This window comes from Monopterus albus, unplaced genomic scaffold (assembly GCF_001952655.1).
Source record: "Monopterus albus unplaced genomic scaffold, M_albus_1.0 scaffold73.1, whole genome shotgun sequence".
NCBI classification, from domain to species: Eukaryota; Metazoa; Chordata; class Actinopteri; order Synbranchiformes; family Synbranchidae; genus Monopterus; species Monopterus albus.
In genome coordinates, this window is record NW_018127953.1 from 758,210 (window position 1) to 786,177 (window position 27,968).

The window sequence follows — 27,968 nt, forward strand, 5'->3', positions numbered from 1 at the left end:
GTGTTCCGTCAGGGGTTGGTTCGCACAAGTATATAAAGACAAATATACACGCATGCGCACACGCACACAAACACACACATACTTGTACTTTTATCTTTATGAGGACACTCATGGATATAATGCATTCCCTAGCCTCTTACCCAATCTTAACCCTCAAATCTAAATGCCATAAGCCTTATCCTAAACCTAATTCTAACCTGAACCCCAAAATCAAGTCTTATCCCTCAAAATGGTGTTTCAGAAAGTTATGACTGACCAAAATGTCATCACATTCCAAAAATGTCCTCACTTTGTAGCAAAAAATACTTTGTTGGTCCTCACTATATAGGATGTAAAAGAACACACACAACCATATGCCGTACATGTTCATGTTCCATCTCATTTTTCCTTGCAGTACTCTAACTACACAACTTGGAGAGTCACAGTTTCCTTTCTGCCTAATCACAGCTTTGCCCACTTTTTCAGAAACTAGTGCAGAAAAACAACTTAATTTATCAGAGCCAAACTGCCTGTTGTACTGTAACAAATTCATATACTGAATCTGCATATTCCACACTAGCATTCTGGCATTTTGGTGTGTATGCATGTCCTTACTGGTCTGTGTAAACTGCCTAAGCCAGACATGATCACGTACAGTTTACAGTCAAAACATAAAACTATGGGGCAATGAGAGCTAGTGTTAAAGAGTCATATGATTCATGTCATTTTTTGCACCCGGTTTTGAATAGTTCACTTCAAGTATTTCACTAAAAGTCTATATTGAGTTTATATATTGAGACTGCAGCATACCTGAAAAGTTGTGACAATGTACACAAGAAGATCAAAACCACTTTGATGTTAAAGCTAGATGTGAGCCACAGTGGTGATTTCCAGACAGTGTGCCATGGGAAAAAGCTTAAGATCACTCATAGCCTATGTCCCATATGTTAGCCCCTGTCTGCCAGCTGTTTGGACTTAATATCCCTCCCTGCTTGACCACATTTTAGATTACATTACATTAGATTCAGCTCTATTGTCATTACCCATGTACAAGTATAAGGCAATGAAATACAGTTTATCATCTAACCAGAAGTACAATAACAGCAGTGCAGAGTGCACAGTATCTACAGTATGAACAGTCAGAACTAATTTACAATGGCTATGTACAATTGATAGTTACAGTAAGATATGTAGGGTAATGTACGATATACAACAGACTTTGGATTCAAATTTCAGCAATGGAAGAGGTACATTAAGCTTATGGAACACTAGTGCAATGAGATGAGATGGAATGAAACAGTGCAGAATAATAAGATAAGTTACATGAGTTAACAGTTCAATGGATGTAAATAGTGCAAAGATAAAGATAAATATGGAGTACCTGCATGTGAACAGTGTGCAAATGAACAACAGAACAGCATCCTCCTCTCTGGATGGTGTTACAGGTCACTGTGTACCAAGACAACCAGGCACAAGGACAGTTTCTTCCCCCAGGCTGTCACTCTGATGAACACTTGACCCACGACAGTATGACTGGACAATAACCCTCATTGTACAGATTGCACAGATCCATACAGGTCTCTATTTTTAAGTACTCTATTTTTATTCCTATTTATCTCATTTCATTCTTTGTTTGTCTGCATTGTTTACTGCCTGTTTATATTGTTTATTTTGCATTGTTTGCACTGTTTGTTGCTGTTAATACTGCTTATTTTGTTATACAAAATAACAGTGACAGTGGTGTGGTGGGTAGAGCAGTCGTCTCCAAGGTTGAAGGTTCAAATCTCAGTGCCTCCAGTCCACGTGTCGAAGTGTCCTTGGGCAAGACACTGAACCTTTCCCGATGGTTAGAGCCATCAGATGAATTGGTGCCATCGGTTCTGTACCGTAAACAAATTCCTTGTCTGTAATATACTTGGCCAATAAAGGTGATTATCCTATACAGCCTTATGTTGGTTTACTGTTTACTTGCCCTTTGCATGAGGATATGTACATGCGCATTGAGAGCCGAGGTACCAGAATCAAATTCCTCGTGTGTCTGACACACCTGGCCAATAAAGCAGATTCTAATTCTGATTCTGTATTCTGTGACTAGAGTATGTGCAAATTAACAGATTGCTTCAGTGTTACAGGTAACAGAAGTGTATTGCATTAGTCCCAGGAGGAGAGATGAGAAGGGGTGAGGTGTGTGTAGTGGTATAGAGGAAGGCAGCGGGGGGGTCAACAGGGTACAGAGTTCAGTAAGAAGACAGCTGTGGGGAAGAAGCTGTTCCTGAGTCTACTGGTTTTGGTCCGGAGGCTCCTGGAGTGCCTCCCAGAGGGCAGGAGGTCAAACAGTTTGTGGGGTGAGAGGAGTCCTTGAGAATGCTCTGAGCACGTCAGAGACAGTGTTCCCTGTGGACACCCTCAATGGCTGGTAGTAGAGTCCCAGTGATGCATTGGGCAGTTTTCACCACCCGCTACAGCACCTAGCAGTCAGAGACAGAGCAGTTTTCATACCAGATTGTGATAAAGGTGGTCAGGATGCTCTTGATGGCACAGCAGTAGAAGTTTACGAGGATGGCTGAAGACAGGTGGTTCTTCTTCAGTGTCCTAAAGGTAAACAAAGGCGCTGGTGAGCCTTCTTAACCAGGCTGTGGGTGTTGGTGATTCAGGACAGATCCTCTGAGATGTAGGTCCCCGGGAATTTGAAGCTGGAGACATGTTCAACAACCATCTGAATACTGTGGATGGGGTCATGTGTGCCTTCTTTCTCCCTCCTGTAGTCTACAATGAGCTCCTTGGTCTTGTTGGTCTTAAGGAGCAGGTAGGCTCCCTGTAGGCTGTCTCATTCTTGTTGCTGATGTTGCACCGTGGTGTCATCTGCAAACTTGATGATGGTGTTGGAGCTATGCACAGGCCTGCAGTCATAGGTGAAAAAGGGAGTAGAAGAATGGGCTCAGCACACAGCCCTGTGGTACGCCGGTGTTGAGGATGATAATGGAGGAGCAGGTGTTGTCTGACCTAACAAGCTGAGGCCTGTTGTCAGAAAGGCCAGAATCCAGTTGCAGAAGGAGGTGCTGATGTCCAGGTCTCCATGTTTGGTGGTTAATTTGGAGGGGATGACTGTGTTAAATGCTGAGCTGAAGTCCACAAACAGCATTCTTGCATAAGTGTTGTTGTTGTCCAGGTGTCTGAGTACAGAATGCATTGCTAATTGGTGGGGGTCTAGTGTGAGTGGGAGACAGGCCCAACTGCTTGGGCAAGGGACAGGTTAAAAATGTCTGTAAAGACACCAGCAAGCTGTCCAGCACATGCCCTGAGCATGCGTCCAGGAATGCTGTCAGGTCCAGCAGCCTTGCGTACGTTGATCTTGTTCAGAGCAGCATACACATCAGTGGAGGTGAGTGTGACTGGCTGGTGGTTTGCGGAGGGTCTGGACTTGATAGCTGTCTCCTTGTTGTCCCAGTCGAAGCTAGCATAGAAGTCATTTAGCTCGTTGAGGGAGGAGACATCTGTGGTTGTCGGGGTGGAGTTGCCGGGCTTGTAGTCACTGATGACCTGGATGCCCTGCCACATACATCAGGGGTCAGAGTTTGTGAAGTGTTCCTCCACCCTTTAGCTTGGTCTTCTTGATGCCCCTCCTCAGGTTGGCCCTGGATAAGCTGTAGGCCTGTGCATCACCAGATCTGAAGGCAGAGTTGCAGGCCTTCCACACCTGCTTGTTCATCCATGGCTTCTGATTTGAGATTTGGGTACTGTTTCTGGGTTGTGACACTTTCAGTGGTAGTGGTAATAAAATCCAGCACAGAGGAAGTGTAGGTGTTGATGTCTGTGTAAGAGTCACAGGTAGCCCAGGAGGGAAACATACTCCAGTCTGTGTGGTGAAACCTGTCCTGAGTTTTATTTCCTGTGGTGTGGCAGGAAACATGCTGCTGGAATTTAAGGAGCACTGACGCATTGTACATGCGCCGCCACCTTGGTCTGTATTCTAGATCTATATTTTAGGCTTGTTTTTGACTTTCCTGAACAATCAATTCTTAAACCCTAGATTTGACTTTTTTATATTTATTAAATAAGTGACATGTGACACCCTAAAGGGGTAAATTGCTGTTCCACTCCAGATGGAATCCTAAAATACATTCCATGATAGTATGTTAACAGGTTATTGGGATGCATTTGAACATATCATGAGGGACCCTCAGTTTGGTGTTAACATTTCTGTTACATCCAGACTGGGATTACATTTGAAGTACAGCATGCACCTGTGTTACATTTACATATGATATTGCAGTAGTATATACTACTGTACCTGTCTACATTATAGTGAACTTACATTCATATTTTTGACTCACTCCACTTATTTTTGCTTTATTGAGATGTACTGAAAGTAAAAGGTAAATCTTGAGTAACTGACTCTTTACTGCATCACTGTAAGAGTTGCACAGCACAGTCGGTGCTTTCTTTGCAGTTTGAAAGCAGTGGAGATACAATGTACAAGGGAGTACAAGCTATGCCATAATTTTTATTGTGCTTTTTGTTTGTTTGTTTTAAACACTGTGTGTACTGGTTGGTAGTGCCTGCACAAAGTCCTGTTATTTTTCTTATAGTGTCTGAGATACAGGTCACTTGAACAAAAGAAGAAGAAACCAAGTGTAGTGTCTGCAAAGCTTTGAGCTATAATAACACTATTAAAGTTTTGCCTTCCTCTCTCTCTTTCTCCATCCAGCTCCAGTCCTTCATGCAGGTGAACGTTTTTCAAGTCCGAGTAGACGGGTGTCCCAGTTCAGACTGTTCCAGGGCCGGTGGCTGCACCAGCGCTTTGAATGTGCGAGACACACCCACGGTGGTGGACTGTGGGACTATGAGTCTTGTATCTGTGACGGTGGAATCCACAGCTGTGTGCTTTTGCTCAGGTAGAGAGCAGTCCCATCAGCCCTGTGCTGCATATCCCAGAAATCCCTGCTTCAATGGTGGAGTATGCGTGGACACTCAGCATGGCTACAGGTGAGTTGAAAATGAACATTAATCCAAACAGTGCTTGAATGATAGAGCATGGTAGCATTCCATCAGATTTCCCAATAAAAGCTAATACAACACTATACTACTCTTGCTTTTCCAGTTACACTGAGATAGTAAATACAAAATGTTAGTTGCTACATGTGGTAACAGAGCCTATAAGAATGACCTCAGATGGAAGCAGTAAACTTTATTTTCCTCTGGATGAAAATCCTCCTTTTGCTTTCACTTTATTGCGCCAATAAAGACAATAACCTCGGAGAACCACTGCTATTTACTTCCCCTAATTATTCACAGGAGAGAGAACTTGGAGTGTAAAGCAGAAATCACTAAAACATAAAAATATAAATAAATGAATACAATGATGCAATATTCTGAAACAGCTTACATATAGATGTGCTGTGCATATAATTAATGAAATTATGCTTTTGATTTGATTTTGTTCAAAATGATTTTGACACATGTTCAAACATAGATATATACAAACACAAACTATATATAAAGTCTGCTTTGCATTTAAGAGCTCCTTTATCAGTATGACTTTGCCTTCATCAAAGTCTTTCACAGAAAAAAATATGACATGCAACATTTAATCCCTTCTTTTTCTACTTAAAAAATAAACTCTGGTCTTTACTTCTCACTGAGTCCCACAAGGTAGTTGTGCTATAGGAGGCCAGCACAGTGAGATAGAACTAGTTGGGATATAGGAATAATGGGTTGGAGATGAAAAAATCACAAGGAGTGTATAGGACAATTTTGAAAATGATTATACATCTGTATTTGTACATGTGTTTTTCGGAGTATGTTTTTAGAAATTAGAAGTGAGGCCATATAGGGAGCTCATTTAACACTGCGGCCAGGTAGTGACTGTGACTGGAGGGTCTCTCTCTGTGTTGCTTTTTATTTCTGACACTTTGTTGTTGCCGGGTTATGGAGGTTAAAGATAGAACTAATTCTTTTAACTTTCATCTCTCTTATCCTGTTTCTGTTTGGAAAGTGTCTGTTTGAGGTGTTCTGTTAGCCTGAATGTTGAAGCCTCATTATGCATCTGCTTCGGATGTTATCATGACATTCAGTGCCCAGTTCTTATTGCAGAATAGTTATGGCTCAGTAGAGCCCTGCTCACCTACTGTACCAGGAGGTTGTTATATTTCCATAGAGCTACAGTCACAATAATTAACACAGTGTTTGTGCTTTATGCACTAAAAATACCTGGTTAGGTTTAGCTACTAAACCTAAAGCCCCTTTTCCATCACCTGGTACCGGCTCAACTCGACTTGACCCGACTCAACTCTACTCACTTTTTGTACCAGGTGCTTGATTTTCAACTGCAGACGGTCCCCTCTCAGTGTAGCTGGTTATCATAGTGACACCACATTACACTGCTGTGACATCATGAGCAACCAACACAGTAACAGTGGAGGACATCAAAAGTATGCTGTTCTTGATCCAAGGTACGTGGCTGTTTAGAGTTAGTACAGTAACTATAGTAAAATAGTGGTCAGCGTTAAATAACATTGCTTTTAAAAATGGCACTTTCTTTATTCTCACACGTTGATGACACAGTTTCTCTGACCAGTCACTAGTCTGCAGTGTTTACATGCTCACTTGGAACCTCGATGGAGGAGATACCCAAAATAGTACCAGGTACTATCCCCAACATTTGAATGATAGAAACACAAATAAGGCAAGTCGAGCCAAACCGAGCCAGTAAGAGGCAGTGGAAAAGGAGCTTAAGTGATTAGGTTTATGAAACATTGCTTGAGTTAAAACACTCATTGTTAAAAATAAAAAATGACCCACACTGGAATTTTCCACTTGACTGCGACTCTCACCCAACTGTCTACTCCATCTTCCTCCTAACATGGACTTTCACCCTTCATAAAATATGTCACTGAGTTCACTTCATGGACTCTGTCATACTTGAGAGATTCAGGAGGCCCCTCCTGTGCCGTATTCAAGCTCGTGATAGCCAGCTATAATAGCCATTGAATAGTGTCACAACACTTGAATTATTAGGGTGTGAAGCTAGTGAGTCCACTGGATCTCACTTCTAAAATATTGTGCTACCATTAGCTCTGTGACAGTCCATGGATTACATTAGTTTATCATTATTTCATTATATATAATGCATCAATAAAGCACCATGCATAGTTGTAGTCTTTATTTAGCTAAAGAAAACATTTTGAAATATTGAAGCTTAACCAGGTCCCCTTAATTTACCTCACTAATATCACACAGCCACAGTATAACTGGAATATTAGTAGATATACAATAAAATCAGAATTACCCAGCACTGTGCTAGAATGCAGTGCCATAATTTATCTGTACAAGTCCTTGTCATTTTACATGTGACATTAAACAATGACTATGACATATTCGAATGCTAATTTCCCATACATTTATTGGAAAGCTGAAAAAATATAAAAAATGTGACAGCACATTTTACACATCACATTGTCAAACTTGTGCAAACAACCGTTACAAATTAGGCACCTTATTTCTATCATTTTCCCCTTTGAGTTTTGGTATTGTTATTGTTGAATCTGTATTTGATATGAGTTTATGTAGCTTGGATATTATTTTCTTGGAATCTGTAACTTTCATAATCTCTTCATTTAATTTGGAGGGTTGTAGTTGATTATTAATTACACTGTACTGAAAGGAACTGTTCTCTCTGATCTAGGTATTTCTGGATCATTGTATTAAACTGGTTATTTTCAAATAGGTAATGAAAGATGCAAAAATTTCTGTCAAAGTCTTCTATTTGAGAACCTTAAAATTAAATGTCATATCAAATGCCTAACTACCTGACCTAACTAACTAAAGACTCACATTAAACATGCATGTGTACTGTATGACGACTACATAGGTGTGGTTGTAAACCTCTGCACTGCTTACCTAATCTTACAGCTTGTATGCAGGGTGAGTCTGGGGAAGAAATCCCAAGCGTCATGTTGTCTTTGGAAAAGAAAGCTCACATCGAGATAGTGGCCATGTCCTGAGGTTTGAAAAATCTCCCTTGGTGCAACAAGATCAGTAAACATCTTGTAGTCCTATAATGCCAACTTTTTGGTTCTTCTAGACATGTAATATTCCCAGTGTAGCAGCTTAGCACATAGTAAATTAGCTTTCAGTTATGGCAGATGCTGTTAATGTGTTGAAGGTTTGTTTCTGAGAAATATCAAGATGACAGTGAGCATTTACCCTACAGTATATTTGGAGCCTAACCTCAAAACGTCATCTATTTCCAGCTAATCTTTAGACACGGTAAATGAAGACCCTATTTATGAGAAGGAGAGCAGGGGAGAAGACAGAAGAGACATGAGAAATTCAAAGAAAATTAAAAGAGTGAACATAACCTCAAATCATATGCTTTTGAGACCATGCTGGTGACTACAAGGCAAAGTGCCTGTGGTGTTCGTGTGTATCTGTGTGCGGCTTCATGTTGTGTTTAGTTTAAAGCCAAATATTCTGTCGAACAAGGATGGTGATTAAAAATTGTGAAAAAATGATTAAAATCAAATTAACACCCTACCTAGTACCACTAAATGAAACATTTTTAATACTATGGTAGGAAATGTTCTAAGAATTACATAACAACTGAACTCGTAATTTGAACTTCAAGGTTTTCTCACACTTATTTTGCTAATTAACAACAGAGTATGATGTTTTTCATTGGTGTGTTGCAACTGTATATGAGATTGAATAAAAATAAGTTGCAATACCTGTTTTTGTTCAGGCTAAAGCGAATTACTGACACTGTAACAGCTGAACGTACTGTGCATCTTCATCTGAATGGGGAAATGTTGGCAGTAATGGGAGCTGCAGCTGTTGTATGAGGCAACCAGGCTATAGGTGCTCACGTCTAACATGTCTGACACATGTCATAACTAGTTTGCATTAGAGAAACATGCAGGTTTCTTTTTTTACCCATGTCAGTGGTATGACTCTAAATATGGATGATGTTGGTTTGTCAGTCCACCACTTTCAGCATTTAAAAATTTTCACTAGACTGTTTTCTGTTAGCTGCCATTTGCATTTAGCTCAAAGCACAGCTCTGCCTACTTACACTCCCAGTGAGTTGCTGAACTGTAGACCCTTCTTCTTCTAATCAACATATCATATCATATTAAACGTATATGCAAAATATGTGCTGCCAGCACCTTCAGAAGATTGAATCATACTGAATATTAATGTAAAATGAATTAATGTTTTTTGCAGTGTAGAGCTGTTCTGGGTGTAAACATTATGTATGTTCTCACATACATAGGGATACACTGATATTGTTTTAACACCAACTTTTAAACTTTAAATACAGCAAGAAATACAGGTATGCCATGTGTCTTATGTTTTCAAACTCTCAGCAGAAAATTCCTAAATATCCTGCCTAACTTAAAACTTTGAGTAAAATGACTTGAGGACACCTGGAGATGATATGACAATTTCCTCTACACAAAATACCATTATTAGTGCCAAAAGGGTCCAGTGTCCAAGTATGAATATGCCTCCTTTGCTTCCAACAATTAAATACTTGAAAATGGCTGCTACATTTATCCTTTAATACCAAAGTCAAAGCTCAATTTTGCAGTATCTAATTTTGCTGTAGCCCCCCCCCCCCAACCCGGTTAAAACCACACTATGATAAAAACAGCAGTATGATAATTATGCAGATTTGAACATACTGTACGTAGCAAGTGGGGTTAAGCAGGAAATCATGTGCAAATGGAACAACAGTTTTCTCTGCAGCTTTGACATCTTGTCAGAGAAGCCACTGCCATCGATACAGGGATGACACCACAGTGTCAAGTAGATGTTCAAGAGATAAGGTGAAGGGAGCTTAAAATTTCATTTGTCTGGGTGAGACACACATCTTACATATCTTGCATACTTTGTAAATCCTACATAGTCTAAAACTTTAAAGGTGCATTTTGTAAGATCTAGAAGTATGTATTAATAGAAATGGGCTATATTAATTATGTTTACATGAATGTGTAAGCCGAGGAAAATCAGTGAAATCAACCTGCCTGGTAAAGACTTTCTACTGTGTGTCTACTTTCAGACAGCTGTTCTGATGACAAAGACACAGAATGTGCTGCTCATGTCTTGTTTTCAGTGTGGATTCAATTTAACAAATAAAGTTAACATAAATGCAAATTTTGTTTGATAGCTTTAGCTAGAGCATGACCAATGCTGGGTACCAACTGTGGTCAAGTGAGCCACCATTAGCTTTGCTAGGTCGAAGTCAGCCAGTTTGTGCACTTTGAGTGTGCACTTTGTCCTACATTTACGGTAATCGCTGTGAGGGATGTTTAACCTCACAGATTGATGTCACTAAATCTCACATACTGTGCGTTTAAATGCATAGCCTTTCCACTGTTATGGAGTCTGACTTGCAGATGAAAAAGAGATTTTCAGATCACTTTTGGCAGAGTCTAACTCTAAATTCAACTTGTTTGCTTCTGTGTTTCCTAGCATTATAAATGGAAACAAACCGTTCGCAATCTCCTTCTAGATGAAATCTCTAGCATGTTAGCTTTCATGCTGCCAGGTCTTGTTTTGAATCCTTGGCAAACAAATGAACTGAAGGAGAGTGTCTTCATTAGCATAAATCACTCTGTAAACAAGGCTCAAAGTAGGGTGTGAGCATTTCAACAAATCCTTTTAACTGCAAACATGATGATGAAATATGCTCTTTGGTGCTTCTGGTGTTTAGAGGAGACATGACAACCCTGTTTAACTTTGTGTAATGCAGCCTGATGCTCTGTGTATTCTCAGACTCAGACCTTTCATAGGGGAAATGAGGGCTCTTTGCAACCAATTAAATGAAACACCAAGCTTTTATTGTTGTCTCAAATGTAACTCCATGCAGAATATGAATGTTATGATGAAATTAAATCATTTCTTATACTTGCAGTGGTTCAAGAATAAAGGTGAAATATCCTTAAGTGGTGTTAAGACATAAACAATGTGATGTATGAACTACAACACAGATAGCAAAATCATCCTTAGTCAGCACTGATATTTCATTAGCTGCAGTTTAGCTTTTAAATTTTTGACAGAACTGAGAACTAAATTCATCCTAACAGCTATAATTTTAGCTTGAACATTTGCTGTCTCGAGGTATCATCATCTTTAAATCTATCATCTACAGTATCTTCAGGCTGTTGTTTCCACCATGCAGAGGCTTCTGAACCAATACTGAACTCCACTGTTGAGCAGTTTATGTCTCCTCCCTTAGCCACACACACAGCGGGTTGAGCCACAGTAAATGTGTCATTCTTTAAATTACAATAAGCATCCTTTTTTTAGTCAAAGATCTCTGTCAAAATAGTACTTTTAAATGTTATGTTGTTATAGAAATGTCTCTGAGTATAGATGCACATGGTTGACTGACATACCAACATGGGCACAGACACATGATGTAAACAAACTTGCACTTGTAACTCTGACTTTAAGCCAATGGCAGGCGGCATCTTTAGACAGTGGTATCAAGGAATAAAGGCCACACAGTTTGTCATCTACGTATTCACACTGACTGAACTTGATATTTACTTGCATTTTAAATGCGCTACATCTGTATAGCTAATTGGCAATCTAGTGTGAAAAATTTGTCTTTCCTATAGGGTATTCCCAGGGCATCTCTGTTCAGCAAGGTGCAACACAAGGCATGTGTTTGTGCTTGTAGAAATAAAGAAAACAGACTATAAATCTAATGTGGTTTGTGGTCTGTTTTTGTGTTGTGTTGCAGCTGTCATCTGGCTGGGAGGCAGTGATACTCTTGGTGATGACACTGTAGAATGGTGACAGTTGTTGCTTTGTCCAAACAAGTCTGAAATGTAATGATTTCATTCTCTGTCTATTTAGACCGACAGAAACAGACATGCATGTTTGGGCCCACATTCACATACTATCTCTGAACATACAGTATGTGAGAGCAGGTAAACATAAAGTCTGGTCACACACATGGCCACTGCTTTTTTTGATGTGTCTTGTAGAAGTTAGTTTTACCCTTCTTTTAATTAAGAAGCAAAGGGCAGGATTTATGTCTGGCTGGAGCCAGTGAGTAGTGTGAGTCACTGCCAGACCAGAGCACGTTGACTGGCTGGATCCACGTTAGATATAATCCCTGGATTACACACATGCATGCAAACACACACTCACGCAGAAACACAATTATTAAATGTGTGGACATTTTTTTCTCCCATTCTTTCCCTGTTAATTTCATCTGCAAACAATGCTGTGTTGCTTTGCATATTAAGGTACCTTCATTACCTAGTTCATAGTACTGATGAAGTAGATATCTATACACACACCCCAGAAACAATGGATTGTCTTGTGGGTCAGAAAACTAATCATAAAAATCTGGTTTGTGAGACTACCAGGCCACTGCATTGTTGGATACATAATAAAACTGTTTTCACTTCTTTTAATTTTGTTTGGTTTATGCCTGGTTATTTTATATATCTCTGACATCATCACTTTTGTCAGAATTGTATAGTACAGTAATCTCATGAGGATGGACCATAAAATGGCATGACACTTTAATATATTCAATTCATTTATTGTTCTGGGAGACTTTGTAGGAAAGTGTTAAATAGTGCTCATCACTGTGATCACCAAATAAGGCATTACCTTTTGGAAGAATGCTGATCAACCCTCAAGTAAAGCTGCAGAGACTTAGAGAAACTATGACGAGGAGAGTTCTGAGGTTGCTCTGGAGACTCGATGAGGCCACACACTTTAATAAGTTTTAATAAGTCAGTGGTTTGTTTTTCCTTAAATACTGTATGTCACCCATTTGTACATTTGCCCTGAGCTGTTGCACTGTAGCACTAAGTGGTGGAAGAAGTATTCAAATCCTTTACTAAAGTCACAGTACTAATAGCACAGTGTAAAAACAGACCCAAGTCACAAGTTAGTTTTAAAATCAAAATGAAAAATATGTACTTCAGTTTTCAAAGTAGAAACATTCTTTTTACAGTAAAATATCCTGCATCTGATATATTACCATAGTTGACATTAGATGATGCTAATTCATCATTAATTATTTTTTTTATACATACTAAATATATATTATAGTTTCAGGCTTAAGAGCATTGCAGTCGGGTACATAAGCAGCAAAGGGCATTTCCTATCACCACCAGGGGCAAAAAACAATCAAAACTCTTATTCTGATTACCAAATGTAAATTGTTAAATGTTGTGCTTAACATGGCCTCAATCTGAGAATGACAAATTGCAGCATCTACTGTCTCAGAGATATCATGTGCTGCATGTATTCTATGAAAAATGAATGTGGGCCAGAATGGAAGAGTAGAAAATGTTTCTTTGTGAAGTATCAGCCAAAGAGATGGCAGGGATAGAATAAGGTAAAGCAGGTGAAGTTATCAAGCCAGACTATCACATTTTCAGTCACACTACAGTACCTGAGCTTTGTAACATCTGTTGTATGATTGTCTAGGTTCGGAAGGGGAGAAAATCAAGGAAATGTGTCAGAGATGGAGAAAATGAAAATAGAATGGGGAAGAGACCGAAGAAATGAAGGCAAGAACAGGGCAATGGAAGAGAAACACGATCAAGACAATGAGAGACAAATGAGAAAGCTGAACAGAAAACAGGGGTAAAATCAGGGAAAGGAGACTTGGGGCGAACATAGGTGGGAACAGAAGTGCAGAGTAGGGAGAGAAAAGAGGTGAAGGAACATGGAAGGAGAGATGAGTAGAATTATAAGGAGACACATCTGAAGAGAAGTGAAGGGAGAAAAAATGAGTGTAGACAAAGATAAGAGCTAATATAGACAGAATTGCTGTAGGATAGTTTTCTCTTCAGATATGACCAGACCCCAACACATACAAGCATACATAAACAGATTACGGCCTGAGACTGAAGAAAGAACATGCAGATAATCGAGGCACTGGGATTAATAATGAGATTTGGGGAGTGAGGGGGTTATGGGCTGGGGGTGGGATTACAGCTCTGACATTAACAACAAAATTCCCAGCAGACAGGGAATGAGCAAAACAAAGCTGCCTTAAGAGGATTTGAGGGCTTGGCCATTATGAATACAACCATGTGTCAGATCGTCTTGCACTCAAAGATTTAGGATGACATTGCTAAAATGAAAAAACAGCCATGGATGGTTCTTTATTCTCCTAATCACACATGAATTATGGGTCTGTGTGAACTGAGTGAAAGTATTTCTCTGAAACATAGTTTTTCATGACTAAATAACATTAAAATTTAGAGGCAGGAACGTGTTCCTATGTATTATTGAGTGTAACATCGGCGTCCCTAGACCACTTGTACTGGGGCACGTGCCCCAGTAAATACATTCCATAAGGGTTTTTATTAGATCATTCTTCATAGAAACTAAATGCAAGACAGTCAACAAACCAATTGACGAATGTAATAGAAACACAATAAAAACAAAAACGTGCTGCAATAACGCTGCAAAAACGATCCTGCAGCTGCGCGTGGAAACTATATTCCCGCGCGGCGTGCCCGTGTATACCGACCGCGCGCACGTTTCAAATGCCAATCAGCGTACGTCGCGCGACGAGCAGGTAAGATAATGTATGAAAACGCTGTGAAAGTAAAGTTTCCATGAGTGATAGCTACACTACCTGAACAATGACTGTGCCCCAGTAAAGCTTCAAGTCTAGCAATGCCCATGGAGTGTAATGCTAAAAACTAAATGACAGTGGGCTGCAACACAGGCAAACATACAAACCATTGTCATCAGATTCAGAATACTAGGTTTTGCTAAATCCTGACCTTGAGCATCAGTGGTTATTACGACACAAGCAAAAGAGGACATTTGGTGATCTAGTATGGAGGCACAGAAAACCGGTGTTCAGATCCAGTGTGGAATCCAGTTGGGTGTGTTTTGCCAACATGTTGTCATCCCAGAGCGTCAAATACTGACAATTTGTCAAGTACACTAAACACCTTGGCACCAGTATGTCCACTGACTGCAGAGAGACTAAACTAATATCAACCCTCCATCAGTTAACAAACTTACACCCAAAATGTGGAGGCACCAAAGCATTTGTTGGAATAATAACTGCAATGCTCTTTAATTGCTGGATGTCACATTGTAATCACTCATGCTACTTTTTACTGAGAACAAGCAAGCACATTTCTGGAACATGTTACCAAATAACATCTTACTCTCCAGTACTGCTGATAAATAAAGTGGTGGGGCTCTTGAAACTTTTTAACATTTTGTAGAAACAGCTAGTAAAACACTGCTGGAACTTAGATACTGTAACTGCATAATCCCAGTTTGGTGAATTCCATCAGACTGTGTGAGCTGATAAGGGTTACAACTCTTTACTTGTATTTAATATGGTCAACAATAGCTACTAATAGCAATGTCAGAGAACCGCTGCCAGTGGAAGCCCTGGCCAGAATCATGAAAATGTGCAGGATCATTATTTACATTTCCTTACACATAAAGTGAGAAAGGCTGAAATTTTAGCTTGATATATGGCAAATATTAGATGGCCTCTTCACCATCGTTCACTCCTGTACCTTACAAAACACACTTATGCACAGGCTATACATACAAAGCTTACAGACACACACATTCATGTGGTTCTTGGTCTCTGTTCCTGAATTTACATGTTACATTAACGTTTTCCTAACAGGTTTGCTGCTATTGTAATTCTGCATCTCAAGGTGACATGTCCCTGTTTTATTTGCATAAGCAACATGTATTGTATGCGAGCTATGTAATTTCTGACTGTGTGTGGCTTCTTTCAAACCTGGATGTCGGCAGAGGCACGAAAATGAAGGAACCTTTGGATGAGAAATGAGCTCTCTACAGAACACCAGTGAGATGTGTGTGCATGTAGGCATTTTGCAAAAACATAAATCTTTGTGTGGTTGTGCAAGATTTCCAGGGCTAAAACTTTATATTTTGAGAGGCAACTGAAGTGTGAATAACATAAACCAATGGAAAAACTCACTTATTATTAGCAGATGAATTACCCTGGAGAAATACCTTGTTTCTCTGAGCTGCATATTTGTGTGTATATTTGGGAGAGAGGCTCTGTGTGCAATTTGTATATTCCATAATTGCTAACAACAGGTGGATTGAGTGAGGGGAATTTTTTTCCCCAAGAGCATGCAAGGCTTTCTCATCAGATCCATACAGACCTACTAAATAGAAGGATGAAAGGTATGAAAAGAAAATTAAAAGAAGTGTATTGCGAATCAGATAAATAAGAGGGAATGATTTGAGCCATGAAGATAGATCTACCTCAAAACACTTTGCTGTTGATAAAAAACCATACTCTACATTTCCAGGTTAAATATACCTCTTGGATATGTTTTTTTTTTTTTTTGTCTGCTTAGATGGCTGGTGATTTGACACAACATGGTTGGATGTTTCCAATGTAGGACTCCATTCAGTCCTTTTTTAAAATTGATTCTTGGTAATCACAAGTTAAGGTGGTGGTACATGGATTTGTAGTGGTTATAAAGACAAGCACTTGTAAACGGTGTGTGCTCTATTTTAGCTTACACTTAAGCAAACATCACAGAGAAAAATCTTTGATACTGTGATACTCTTTGATATGTGCTGTACAGTATTCAATAGTTCCCAAGAGGTATTGATAATTTGTCTACACAAACTATTAACTAAGCTTCCTCCGCACAGTTCTGTTGAGCAAACATTGTAGGTTGGGTTTTGTCTCTTTCCATATGCTCTAAATCTTTATAAAAGTGCAAGGATTATATTCTTTAAGTTCATTCAACACTTATGGCCATCACAGCAGCAGGAACAGTATGTGCATCTTCAGGTTTATAAAGGGGCTATGCACATTTTTATGCATGTGACACAGCAGGAGGAACTTTACATTAATTATTCATAATCATCAACTCCCCCATCATGGAGACAGGATCAGCCAGGAAGTAACTGTAAATGACATGGTGTATGTCCTCCCATGATACAGTAAGCTGTAATACAGAGACTACACTAAAAGATTGTCTGTCAAATTACTCTTAAGATAACGATAATAATTTACCTATCATGTATTAATTAGACATTCTAAAATTGCAGTTTTTACATTTTCACTTTTCTTAAAAGCCATCGCAGTGTTGTGGCCTTGGGCAGTTAGTTCTCCTGTTTACAGTACATCAGTGCAGAAATGCTAATGTTTCTATCAGTCATCTTCATCAGTCCTGCTCTCACTTTACTATCGCTTTCTTCACTGGACCCACAAGGCAGCATTTATAATTCAGAAATATTATTTCAGTTGAAATTTCCTGTTTCTTCTTGTTTTGTTTATTTAAAATCAGACTTAGGTCGAACATAGCATAAAACACCCCCCACCCCCCTACCCCCCTGTCCTGAAAATCTGGACATACACTAAAGAGTATGAGATGAATAGGTGAGGTACTGTAAATGGCTCATATGGACAAAAGAAAAGTGATTTTGTACTCAATAATAAAATGTGAAGGTTGAGGGTGAGAAATGAAGTTTTGACAGGGAGCAACAGGACAAATGAGATGCAGGGAATGTGGTGCAATGATTCTCCCTGTGGTTCTGATCCTAATGAGAACATCAACATCAGTGAAACAGACTTTGTGAGAGAAGGATAGCCAAAGGGGAAGGCTGTCTGAGAGAAGAAAACAACTAGACTTAGAGAGTCATGTAGTAGGAAAAAGTTGAAAGACTAAAACACAAAGTGGTTCAAAAGGGGGCAGGGAGTTGAGTACCACTATAGTGTTTTCAGCTTACAGAGGGGTCTTTTCTGGAACCAAAAAAACGAATCGAAATGTCAACAAAAAAAAAAAAACCCCTCAAAGACGTCGATTTATTGCATTCACTAATTCTTGTAATTTTGGTTCTTAATTTCCTCTTCTCCCTAAGGTGCCAATGCCCAGCTCAGTTCGAAGGCCCTGAGTGCCAGCAGAACAAGCACAGTTTCCATGGCAACGGTTATGCCTGGTTTCCTCCCATGATGCCTTGCTTTGAGAGCCATGTGTCGCTAGAGTTCATCACGGACGTGGTGGATGGATTGTTGCTGTACAGTGGCCCCTTAACCCAGCTGCAGGCCTGGGACCACGAGGACTTCATGGCTATAGGTAGGAGACATTTCAAGTTTAATAACGTCTCATCTGGCTGTTTGAGGGCAACTGTTATTGAGATGAGTTGCACTTACAGTGTATCTAGTTCATTTAGGTAATAATCCCCGGGAACAGAAAACTTTGAGAGGACTGATAAAGAGGCAGAAGAAGAGATAGAGTTCAGAGAGACTGTGTTTACCTCAGCTATTTCTTCTCAGGCTAGAAGGACCACAATAGTGCCTTTTTAGCATTGTCTATGTATATGTATATGTATGTGTGTGTGTGTGTGGTCGAGGGATACCTGCTTCAGCTGTTGAGACAGTGAGACACACCTGACCACTGGTTGGCACGGCCATCAAATGTGAAAAATTAAACGTGCCTGGGGGGGGGGGGGTTACTAAAAACACTGATATTGTACTGTGAGTGTGACTTGTTTTGTTTACAAGATAGAGCTGCTGCAATAATATATTTGTTTTATTTCATAAAAGGACATCTACTGACTGTGGCATTGTGGTTTGTTTGGCAATTGTACACAGTTTAGTCATTCGGTGCCAGTGACAAGTCGGGCCAGGTTTTTGCACATCTTTAGGTCATGGCTGGCTACTTTTATTTGAATAAAGAAGGAAATCAGGAGCACTTTAGGTTAAAAGGAAAATCATACACAAAACACTGGTTTATTATTTAGTAAAGGGCATTTTCTTCTTTCTTCAATTTTGCATCATGGACCTTTTGTCATACCATGAGTTTTTGGTACCATATATACATATATATCTGCCAGTATAGTCAATGTGCCTCCAAATTGAGCTGATGTACAAGGATGTACAAATGTCATTGTGCCTGTTTCTGATGTGACCAGGACTCTAAAAACAACATGCCAACTTAAAATAAATTGCATATGTGTTCATCATTAAGTAAGATAGAAACAGAAATGTACAAAACTGAACTCCACCTCCTACATCCTCTCTTTCATTTAGCCTGACGACTAAGGCCTGTTACTAGACAAGAACAGAAATCCATTTCAGGTTTAATGTATTAAGTTGTCGTGACCTGAGGATTAGGCAGTGGCAGCCACTGTTACACCGCCCCCGCCACACACATGCACAGTGATTGATTTTGATATTATTAAAGCCGACACCCTATGCATTTTTATGTGTACTACTTTGATTCCTGTTAAAACATAATTGTGTTTACACAGTGGCTAAATTAGAAAAGAATCAAAAGAAGTGCAATAGACAGCCACACAAACTCCTGCTACTCACTGATATGTTTTATACTGTTAAATTTTGTTAGAAAGATCTGCATAAGCACGTAAACTGAGTCTCTGCAGGTTTCCATCTCTAGCTCATAAGGGAGAAATGTTGGTATCTATTTTCTTTTGTTGCCGTGGCAATATTGCCGAACTTCAGAGACAATAAAAGCTTGTTGGATCGAAGGTGGCAGGCAGGCATTGAAGACAGACGGAAACAAAGAACAAAATGTCTTGTACATCTTGGTATATTTAGTGTTTTAATCTGAGAGACAAACGCTCTTACTATTTCTTCCGTTGTATTGTTCCTCTCTCGGGATAGAAGCTGTTGTTCCATCACTGCCAAAGTAATATACGTGGGAGGTGAGGTCCGTCTGGAGAGTTGGACGTATGGTGTGTGTGTGAATGTTTGTGTTATGAACAAGTTTGCAGTGTAAATCCTGAATTGTTTCATTAGCTTTGGTTGGTGTCAGAGGGCCTGTGTGCATCTGAAAGCTAGCCAACATGTGTTATTGGATCCTCAAGAGTTAATGGGTTTGTGGAGTAAATGATGATTTGTCACTGCACAGAGTGTAATTAGAGTCAGGCTGTACATATTTAGAGCTCTAATTAACTTGTTTCAAGGTTCACCTACTGCATGTTACAAATCCATCTGCAAGCCTTGACTGTGCTGGGGCATAATGTCACTTATTTAATATCATATACTTGCATATCTATGCAAACATATCAGTGTACTATGTGTTATGAGACACCAATTTGTTATATACTGCCTTTCCAGTATTTGCAGATGGAAGCTGCTGATATCTTGGCTGAATTTTTACCATCTTTAAATCCTATAATGACTATTGTTCAGCATTAGCAATAGCACTGAAGAAACATTTATAACAACTGGGGTCTCATTTTCATAGTTTTGGCCATCTGACATAATTGCTAAAATCTGGGAACACTTCACCAAATCCAGTAGATATGGCAGGTTTGACCTGCTGGGGGTCCCATAGTAAAAATTATTTGTTGGTTCCCTATTGGACACCACCACCACCATACTGCACTATCATTTAAGTGGTATTTAGCCTACCCTGTCCCTCCCAAATTCACATGAAGCACAGCAAACCACCCATGGAACCATAATTATTTGTCCAGTGAACAGACGACAGGTAAAACATAGCAATCAGGTTGTCAAAATTCAGTTATAACCTGTAGGCTATGCTATATAAAACGGGTAATTTCCAGGAACACTTTTTTTTTTGTCAGTACAACAATAAAACCTGAGCCATGGTGCCATATTGGCATCCTGACTGTGTACTCACTGCATTCTGGCTTTGCATTAGTTCCTCAGATGCATTTACTGCATTGGCTTGGTGACCTGTGTGCTGTGGGCCTCTTCATCACACTTACTGCACTCTGCTACAGAAAGACAGCTAGCTAAACGGCTAAAGTAAGAAGGCCACACCAAGTGAAAGCTAACTTGTGGCTCACATTAGTAAAACTAATGCAAAATTGAGTTACTGATTTTTTAATATATATTCCACATTACTAGGCTGGAATATATTTATGTGCTTAAATGTATTGAATTGTTAGTTGATATATGTTATTGGTTTCAGTATAAACATTACTCAATGACATAGAAACATTGATTCCTATGAGTTATGAATTTTAATTAATTGCATTCAAATGAATTGTGTTCAAACTGGTTAACATGGATTAGAAACATTTGAGCATGCGTAGACATGGCAGTTTCTGAGCATTTTGTGCGGATTATCTAAAGGCAAAGTGTAGCACCTTGTGAGTTCTCTGGCAGTTTATCATTTGAGTCAAATGACCAACCTTAAAAGACATCAAATGAAAGTATTACAACCTTTCTGAATGTTTTAACCATTTGCCATCCAGACTGAAATCTTCAAATCCTTTTTTTAACCTTCATCTCAGCTTCACTACTGTAGTTAGGCTTACTACACCCAGCTTATGTAATGATCCAATCCTAATAACACAAAGTGGCTTTAGGTTTATTGTGTTTCTATTTTCATTCATGAAAGTGCACCCTGTGAGCACAATATAAACTAAATTAATAAGACTTTAAGTCATATTTTGAGACATGGCACGACAGGAACACTAGCTTGTCTTACCCACCCTATTTCATTTTGCACTGTAGTGATGTAATTCAATCCATCCTGGAGCCAATCCCAGCTGGCACTGGGCGAGAAGCGGGGTCCACCCTGGACAGGTCTCCAGTCTGTCACAGGGCTGACTTGTAGACAAACAACCACACTCACTCCTATGGGAAATTTAGAGTTGCTAGTCAACCTAAGATGCATGTCTTTGGGCTGTGGGAGGAAGCTGTAGTATGTAGTGATGTAAACACGCTAATCAGATTTCCAAAACCAAGTGACATGAAGTGATGCTGGGATTTTTGGATTTGGACACCAGGTCAGATTACCTAATTTGCAAAAGCACAAGTGACCAGACAGGTTGTAAACAAGCTGTTAGGACAGATTATCTAAACCATTACATTTGGAGGTAAAACCCACAGTGAGATCACCTGAAATTGTGATACAAAATATGTTTGAGCATTTAACCCATGAGCAGGCATTATCGAGCAGCCCAGCATGGCTGTACCTTGAGAGTTATAGTCACAGAGGCCTTAGTTTGGACATCAGAGGGGGTGACAGAGTCAAATAGCTCTTGTAAAGTCGTGCTTACAGCTTCAAAGCTACAACTTGCCCAGGTCTAAATGAAGAACTTGACCGTTCCCCTTTCCTATGGGAAATACAGAATTAGGGAGAAGGTTGGGCTACTTCTTATTGGTGCTTTTGGTGCCTCCCATTTTGTTGCAATATGTTAATGTAGAGACACATTAAGAATTGTGATGTATACTTAGGATTCGGAGCTGTTCTTTTGTCCCCCTAGTGGTCTGATAGGTCTGTGTATGTACTGTGTTCATTCAACATACATGTTGGTTTGAGTTCACTGTGTGTCAAGATACTCTGAGGAAGACAAGTGTGCAAGCATGTGCTGGTGTGTTAGCCCATATTTATTAAAAGGCTGTTACTTTCAACAATGGAATTGGATTTTGTTATGTCACATCCTACCCACAGATGAGTGGATAAGGACCGATCTTGTCCTATGTTTGGAACTTGTTTACAATTGTTTCCAGACATGAAAATGCCATCTGATAAACAAATGTTATTAAACAAACATATTCACCAGCCACAGTCAGAGAACCTCCATCATCTCAGATATGAACAATACTGAATGGCCAATATGTGATAAAAAAAGATAGCCTGCCTGTACTACAAACTGTATTTCTCACTAATCATCCAAGGTACAGATTGGATGTTTTACTTTAGAAATGAGAGAAAATATTGAGTACATTGTATATTGTAATATACACCAAGTTCGAGACATATCTGAAAATAAAAGCAACGGTCGAAACGGTTGATTCTTCATTGTCACTGTCTGTGTGTACCGTGGAGCTGTTCAAAACCAGTCTTTTCTAAAACAACAAACACAACTGTTTGATGAAATAGGATTAATGGGGCACAAGGGAACTGCTTTTCAGATTAAGAACACAGCTTCAAGAATCTGTTGCTCACACGGATGCTCAAAGAGCCATGTTGGAATGATGCTTAATTAAAAGAGGAATCATTCAAAATAGGGTTCCAAATCAAACATATCATGAACCGAATACTGAAAGCCTCACCCAAACATGAATGTACTTTATTATAACTGCAAGAGCTGCACCAGAAATTATAACGTGAGGACTGCACTGCACCCTGTGACACAACTTCAAGTTGAAAGTGTAATTTGAAGAGGGTATTGCAATAATAGGTCCAGAATATAGAGTTGGAGAGTAAGAAAGATGAAATATGGATTTGAGGAAACAAAGGCAAGAGAAGAGGACTAAAAGAAATGTGAGGTGGCAGCACAGAGACTGTTGTACAACCTGAACTGCCTTTCATTTATTAATGTCAAGTGGCACGCAAACCCACTAATATACCTTCATTTTCATTTTGTCCATGTCACTATTGTCTGTGTGGGTTTGTGTGTGAGACAGTGTTTCCCTTGTTAGTAAGCCTTGTTAAGTAAGTCTGATCATAGCTCCAGCTTCATACACACATTTCCACACACAGACCTTCAGCTTCTTATTAAGATGCTGGTTTGCAATTCCAAAGCCGCCCACTCATCTGCCCTTTATCCTGCTGCAGTGTGGCTGTACCAAGCCAGCCCTGCTGTGCAGGCCACAGAAGGTGCAAGGTACCCACACATACACACACACACACACACACACACACACAAAGACATACTGGAACCACAGCTGTGTACATCCAATTTTCATCCACTGGAGGAGAAGAGATTACATGGTTATAACACAGAGCTGGTGTAGTTTGTGTGAGTGTGTATGCACCTAGAGCATAGTAACACCCATACCTAAGCTGACTTCCTGAGTTCTGGGTAAGACCAGAACACTGGGTGTGGCTTCCTATCTAGTTATTTTCACTAGCATGTGAATGCTGTGTATTAACTTGTGAATCTTTAAATTTCCAAAAAAGGCATCTTGAGCTTGTTTACAGTTCAGGGTCAGTTTGTTCCAAACTAAGCTCTTGTTAAATTTGTTCATGCATAAAGCATATCCAGATTCCCAGAATAAAAGAGCAGCAGTTCAAAGAACAGGCTTTGTTTCATTGAACAGTACTGTACAGATCTTTTATTTATGCAGAGTATCCATTTAATATAGGTAAATATGAAGTGCAACTCATGCCATAAACAAACATAATTGTAACGGGCTAACTTAGCTGTGTGCAAATATTTCAGATAATTATCAGGATGTGTTTCAGGGCTGGTGTCTGCTTTTAGTATAGGAAGTCATTCATTTTGATTGCTGTGTACAGGGTCTGCTGTAAAAACTGCAAAACAAAATGCAAATACTGTAAGTAGCAAGTTCTTACTGCAAAATGTATTTGCATATAAATTTGCCTGGGTATTATCATTAGTTTTCATTCACATGTTTGTAAAAAGCTGCTTCTCCACCACAAGGCTTACACCAGTGATATCAAATGCAGGAGTGGCTCTGTAACCAGAGGAGGTGATTTATTTATTTGTTTTTTTTAATCATGTGTCCATAAAAGCCTAACTGCAGAGCTGGAATGACAGAGACCACAGTTATAAACATGTGGCGCGTGTCCAGCTTGTGTCAAGATAAGATTTAGCTGAGAAAAAATTAACAAGCATCACGGGTATGGCCAGAGAAAGCGATGTCCTAGCCACCCCACCACCTGTCTGACTGGCATTTACTTTGACATTGTCACTACCACTTGTCACCATCTCTGGTGGTGTTCCCAGTGGTGATGTGTAATATGGGTACACTAGGTATTTATACCTCTTTTACAGTCAGTAGATTGTGTGGAAGAAAGGTTATGTTACCTTCCATTCATGTCTTATCATACATATGATTCACTGACTACATGGAAACAGGACTTTCACAGATTGTCAGGTAGTAATTACTCTGTTCTCTGACAGTGTTGAGACATGTAAAGAGCATGGCAGTTTAAAGAAAAAAAAATTCAAATGTATCACTTAAATTCACAGCAGTACAAATTGGCTATGGTTCTGAAAAGTGTTGTCCGTTTCTGTCCAGTTATAGATGAGTTTTATTTGGTGCATACTAAATGATAAAGTAAAAGCTATGACTGCCTACATGCTGCACATCTCTCTACAGTATGGCATAAAAAGAAACATTTCAGATGAAAAAGATCTCTACATGTTAAACTGGTTTGGACAAATCCTAGGTAATTTGGCATATTGTTTTTGGCATGCCATGACAGCTAGCTCTGTCCAAATACTGTTCCAAATAACGAATTCAAGAAGGAAAATGCTGACTGGCATTGTATCAAGGTAGACAACTTCTTGGTGGATGCAGTGATTTTCAAATGTTGTCATCACCGTTGACAGACAACCAGATTCCCAGTAGACTTGATGAAATTACAGTGTCTAGCCAAGCAAATTGTCAGGCACATAACTATCCATAAACCTACTATTCATCCACTTAAATAAATTACATATAAAATTTTACTTAGTGAGCCTAGAAGATGTCGGTAGGTTTATTTTGCTACTGTACCTTCAGAAAGAGTCAGGCTATCTGTTTGCCCCTGTGAGCTGTCTACATACAAAGCCAAAAGCTAATCAGTTGCTGGCAGTAGTTTCATATTTTAGGTAAATAAATGAGCGTGGTATCAAACTTCTCATCCAACATTTTTACTATGTACATAAAGCTTTTCCTTTAATAAACATATTTACTATGTACATAAAGCTTTTCCTTTATTATGGTTTTCCATTGTGTTTTCCAGGTGTGTGTTTTCTCCACATGTTTCCCAGGTGCTCTTCATAAAGCCCTTTACATATATTATTAGAACAAGGACTTAGTGTTTCTCCAAGTCTTGCACTTTTGGAGGTTATAGGCAGTTTTATCAATAGATGCAGTACCACATACAGTGTATTATAACTGTCTTACTTTGCATCATCACTGCCTGGCCTGATCAGCAATGCCACACTTTGACCTCAGCTGTATTAGTAAGACTGATCATCATGGTAATGATTTGTGTCCATTCATAAATCGTGTCCAACAATAAATGACAAGCATTGTTGGAAGCATTAGACCTTCTCTGAGGTGCTTGAGCAAGCTCACAGGACTAATGTCTTATACACACACACACACACACACACACACGACTACAGCCAGAGGCCCGCGCTTTGTCCAATCAATAGTCAAATTAACAAGACAAGTTAAAGTGGTGTAATTACAACACCCTTGCAGAATGAAAAACATGTGGGGTCAGATAAGGATCGTCAGGGGTGTGTTTGTTTTTAACTCTTCCTTTGAACCTTAAAGAATATATTCCAGTGCTTGGTATATTTGGATATTGGTTTATAAGGTGCTAATATCAGAAAGGTGGACTAAGTGATGAATAAAGACCATAAATGGCAGCTCACACAAACACCCAGGTTCACTTTGTCATCATGCTCCATTTCCACAGAGCTGTCTTGTAGCAGTAATCCCTCACCCCCTCCCACTGTAACAGCTCTCAAATAACAACTGCTGTTGGATTCACAGATCCAGTATGTGCTGGCTGTGGGTCTGGCTATTGCTGTCTGACAGATAATTTATATTGTTTATAAGAGAAGCTCTCCACTCTGCACTTGCCACTTGCTGCATTGCCGGCTGATTCGTACACAGGCTGACTTCTGTGGGCATCAGTGTATATGTGACTGCTTCTGTGTGTGTGTGGGGGGGGGTGTTGGATAGATGTATGTGTGTAACAGTGTGAATGCTGTTTATGTAGTCCATATGCTCGCAGTTTGACTCCTGTATCCCCAGGCCGTCAGAAGAAAAGGACATTTTTAAGAGCCCCCAGCTCTGTTGGAGTTCAAGCTCTCCTTGCACACAAAGGATACACTTTTGCTCTTTCTACCTTTCTCGATCTTGAGTGTCTCAGAGTAGGAGGTAATGAATTACGTATGAGTAGCAGAACAGAAGCCTGTTCGTGTGGATAAGCCCCTTAAGAGCAAAGTCTTGTCCTAGCCTTAGTACGCCCAGCACATGTGAAAGACGTGCCAGTCCTTATAAAGATGCACCCATTTGGCCTGCCAGTCCATTGCACTCCCAGCTAGGCTTTGCAGCAAGCTTCTCACTTTCTTTTCTTTAAGTATTTTAGTGTGCATGTTTCTGTGTAGCTCTTTCATTTAGTTCAGATCCATTTAACTTTAAAGCTGCATTAACTAACTTCTTCCTCTAAATTTTGATCATTAAGGCCCTGGTACTCCAATGTTAAAAATCCCATTGAGAGCTCGTGGCCCTGGTACTCTAATGTTAAAAATCCCATTGAGAGCTCGTGGCCCTGGTACTCCAATGTTAAAATCCCATTGAGAGCTCATGCCCCTGGTACCCCAATATTAAAATCCCATTAGTAGCTCTCGGGTGTCGTGAGAGTCAAAACAAACTCAAGCAGTATCCCCTCCCATTTTCCCTATGCTCCTCTTTGCCCCTCCTGCCCTGTCTGTGAAACTACGTCATATGTGGTCATGACAACCGGAGACAGTTGTGGCAGTCAGGTAGCGCAGCAGTAATAACTGGCTCCAGAACTAATGTATATGGAGTATAGAGCCCATAGACCCTGTGGTTTTTGTGGTATTGCAGCAACACAATGTCAAAGTCCTTCGAAAGACTGGTGTTGAATCACCTGAAGGACATTGTTGACCCCCTGCTGGACCCCCTGCAGTTTGCCTACCGGGCAAACAAGTCAGTGGACAATACAGTGAACATGGCACTGCATTACATCCTGCAACACCTCGACTTCCCAGGGACATTGTTGCAGTCGGTTCTTTTTACCATGCTAACTCTGAGAGACGAGACAGTCCAAGTAACTTCAAAACAGTGCTGATTTATTCAATGAACACAGGTAAAAATAAACATTACATGCTCAGGTATCTTGCACCTCCAACATGCATGCAGGCAGCTGAAAGATGAAAGACCCACAAACCCAACAGGCCTAATACATTATATCGCCTTGGGCTAATCCCATACTACCAGGAGACGCCAAGCCGCAGCGTCTCCCAGGGAAAGCGCTGCAGCTGCCCCGAGCAGTAGCCCAAACATGATGAAAATCAATGTGTGAATG

At 39.8% G+C, this 27,968-nt stretch overlaps 1 protein-coding gene across 1 annotated transcript in view; it reads left to right on the forward strand.

The window, feature by feature from the left end:
- The window catches only part of LOC109963402 (neural-cadherin), a 439,917-nt gene that overhangs the window by 305,498 nt on the left and 106,451 nt on the right, over positions 1-27,968 (forward strand). The window contains exons 26-27 of the mRNA XM_020605911.1: positions 4,688-4,965; positions 17,857-18,071. Coding sequence (XP_020461567.1) covers positions 4,688-4,965; positions 17,857-18,071 — 493 coding nt within the window. The remainder of the gene's footprint in view (positions 1-4,687; positions 4,966-17,856; positions 18,072-27,968) is intronic.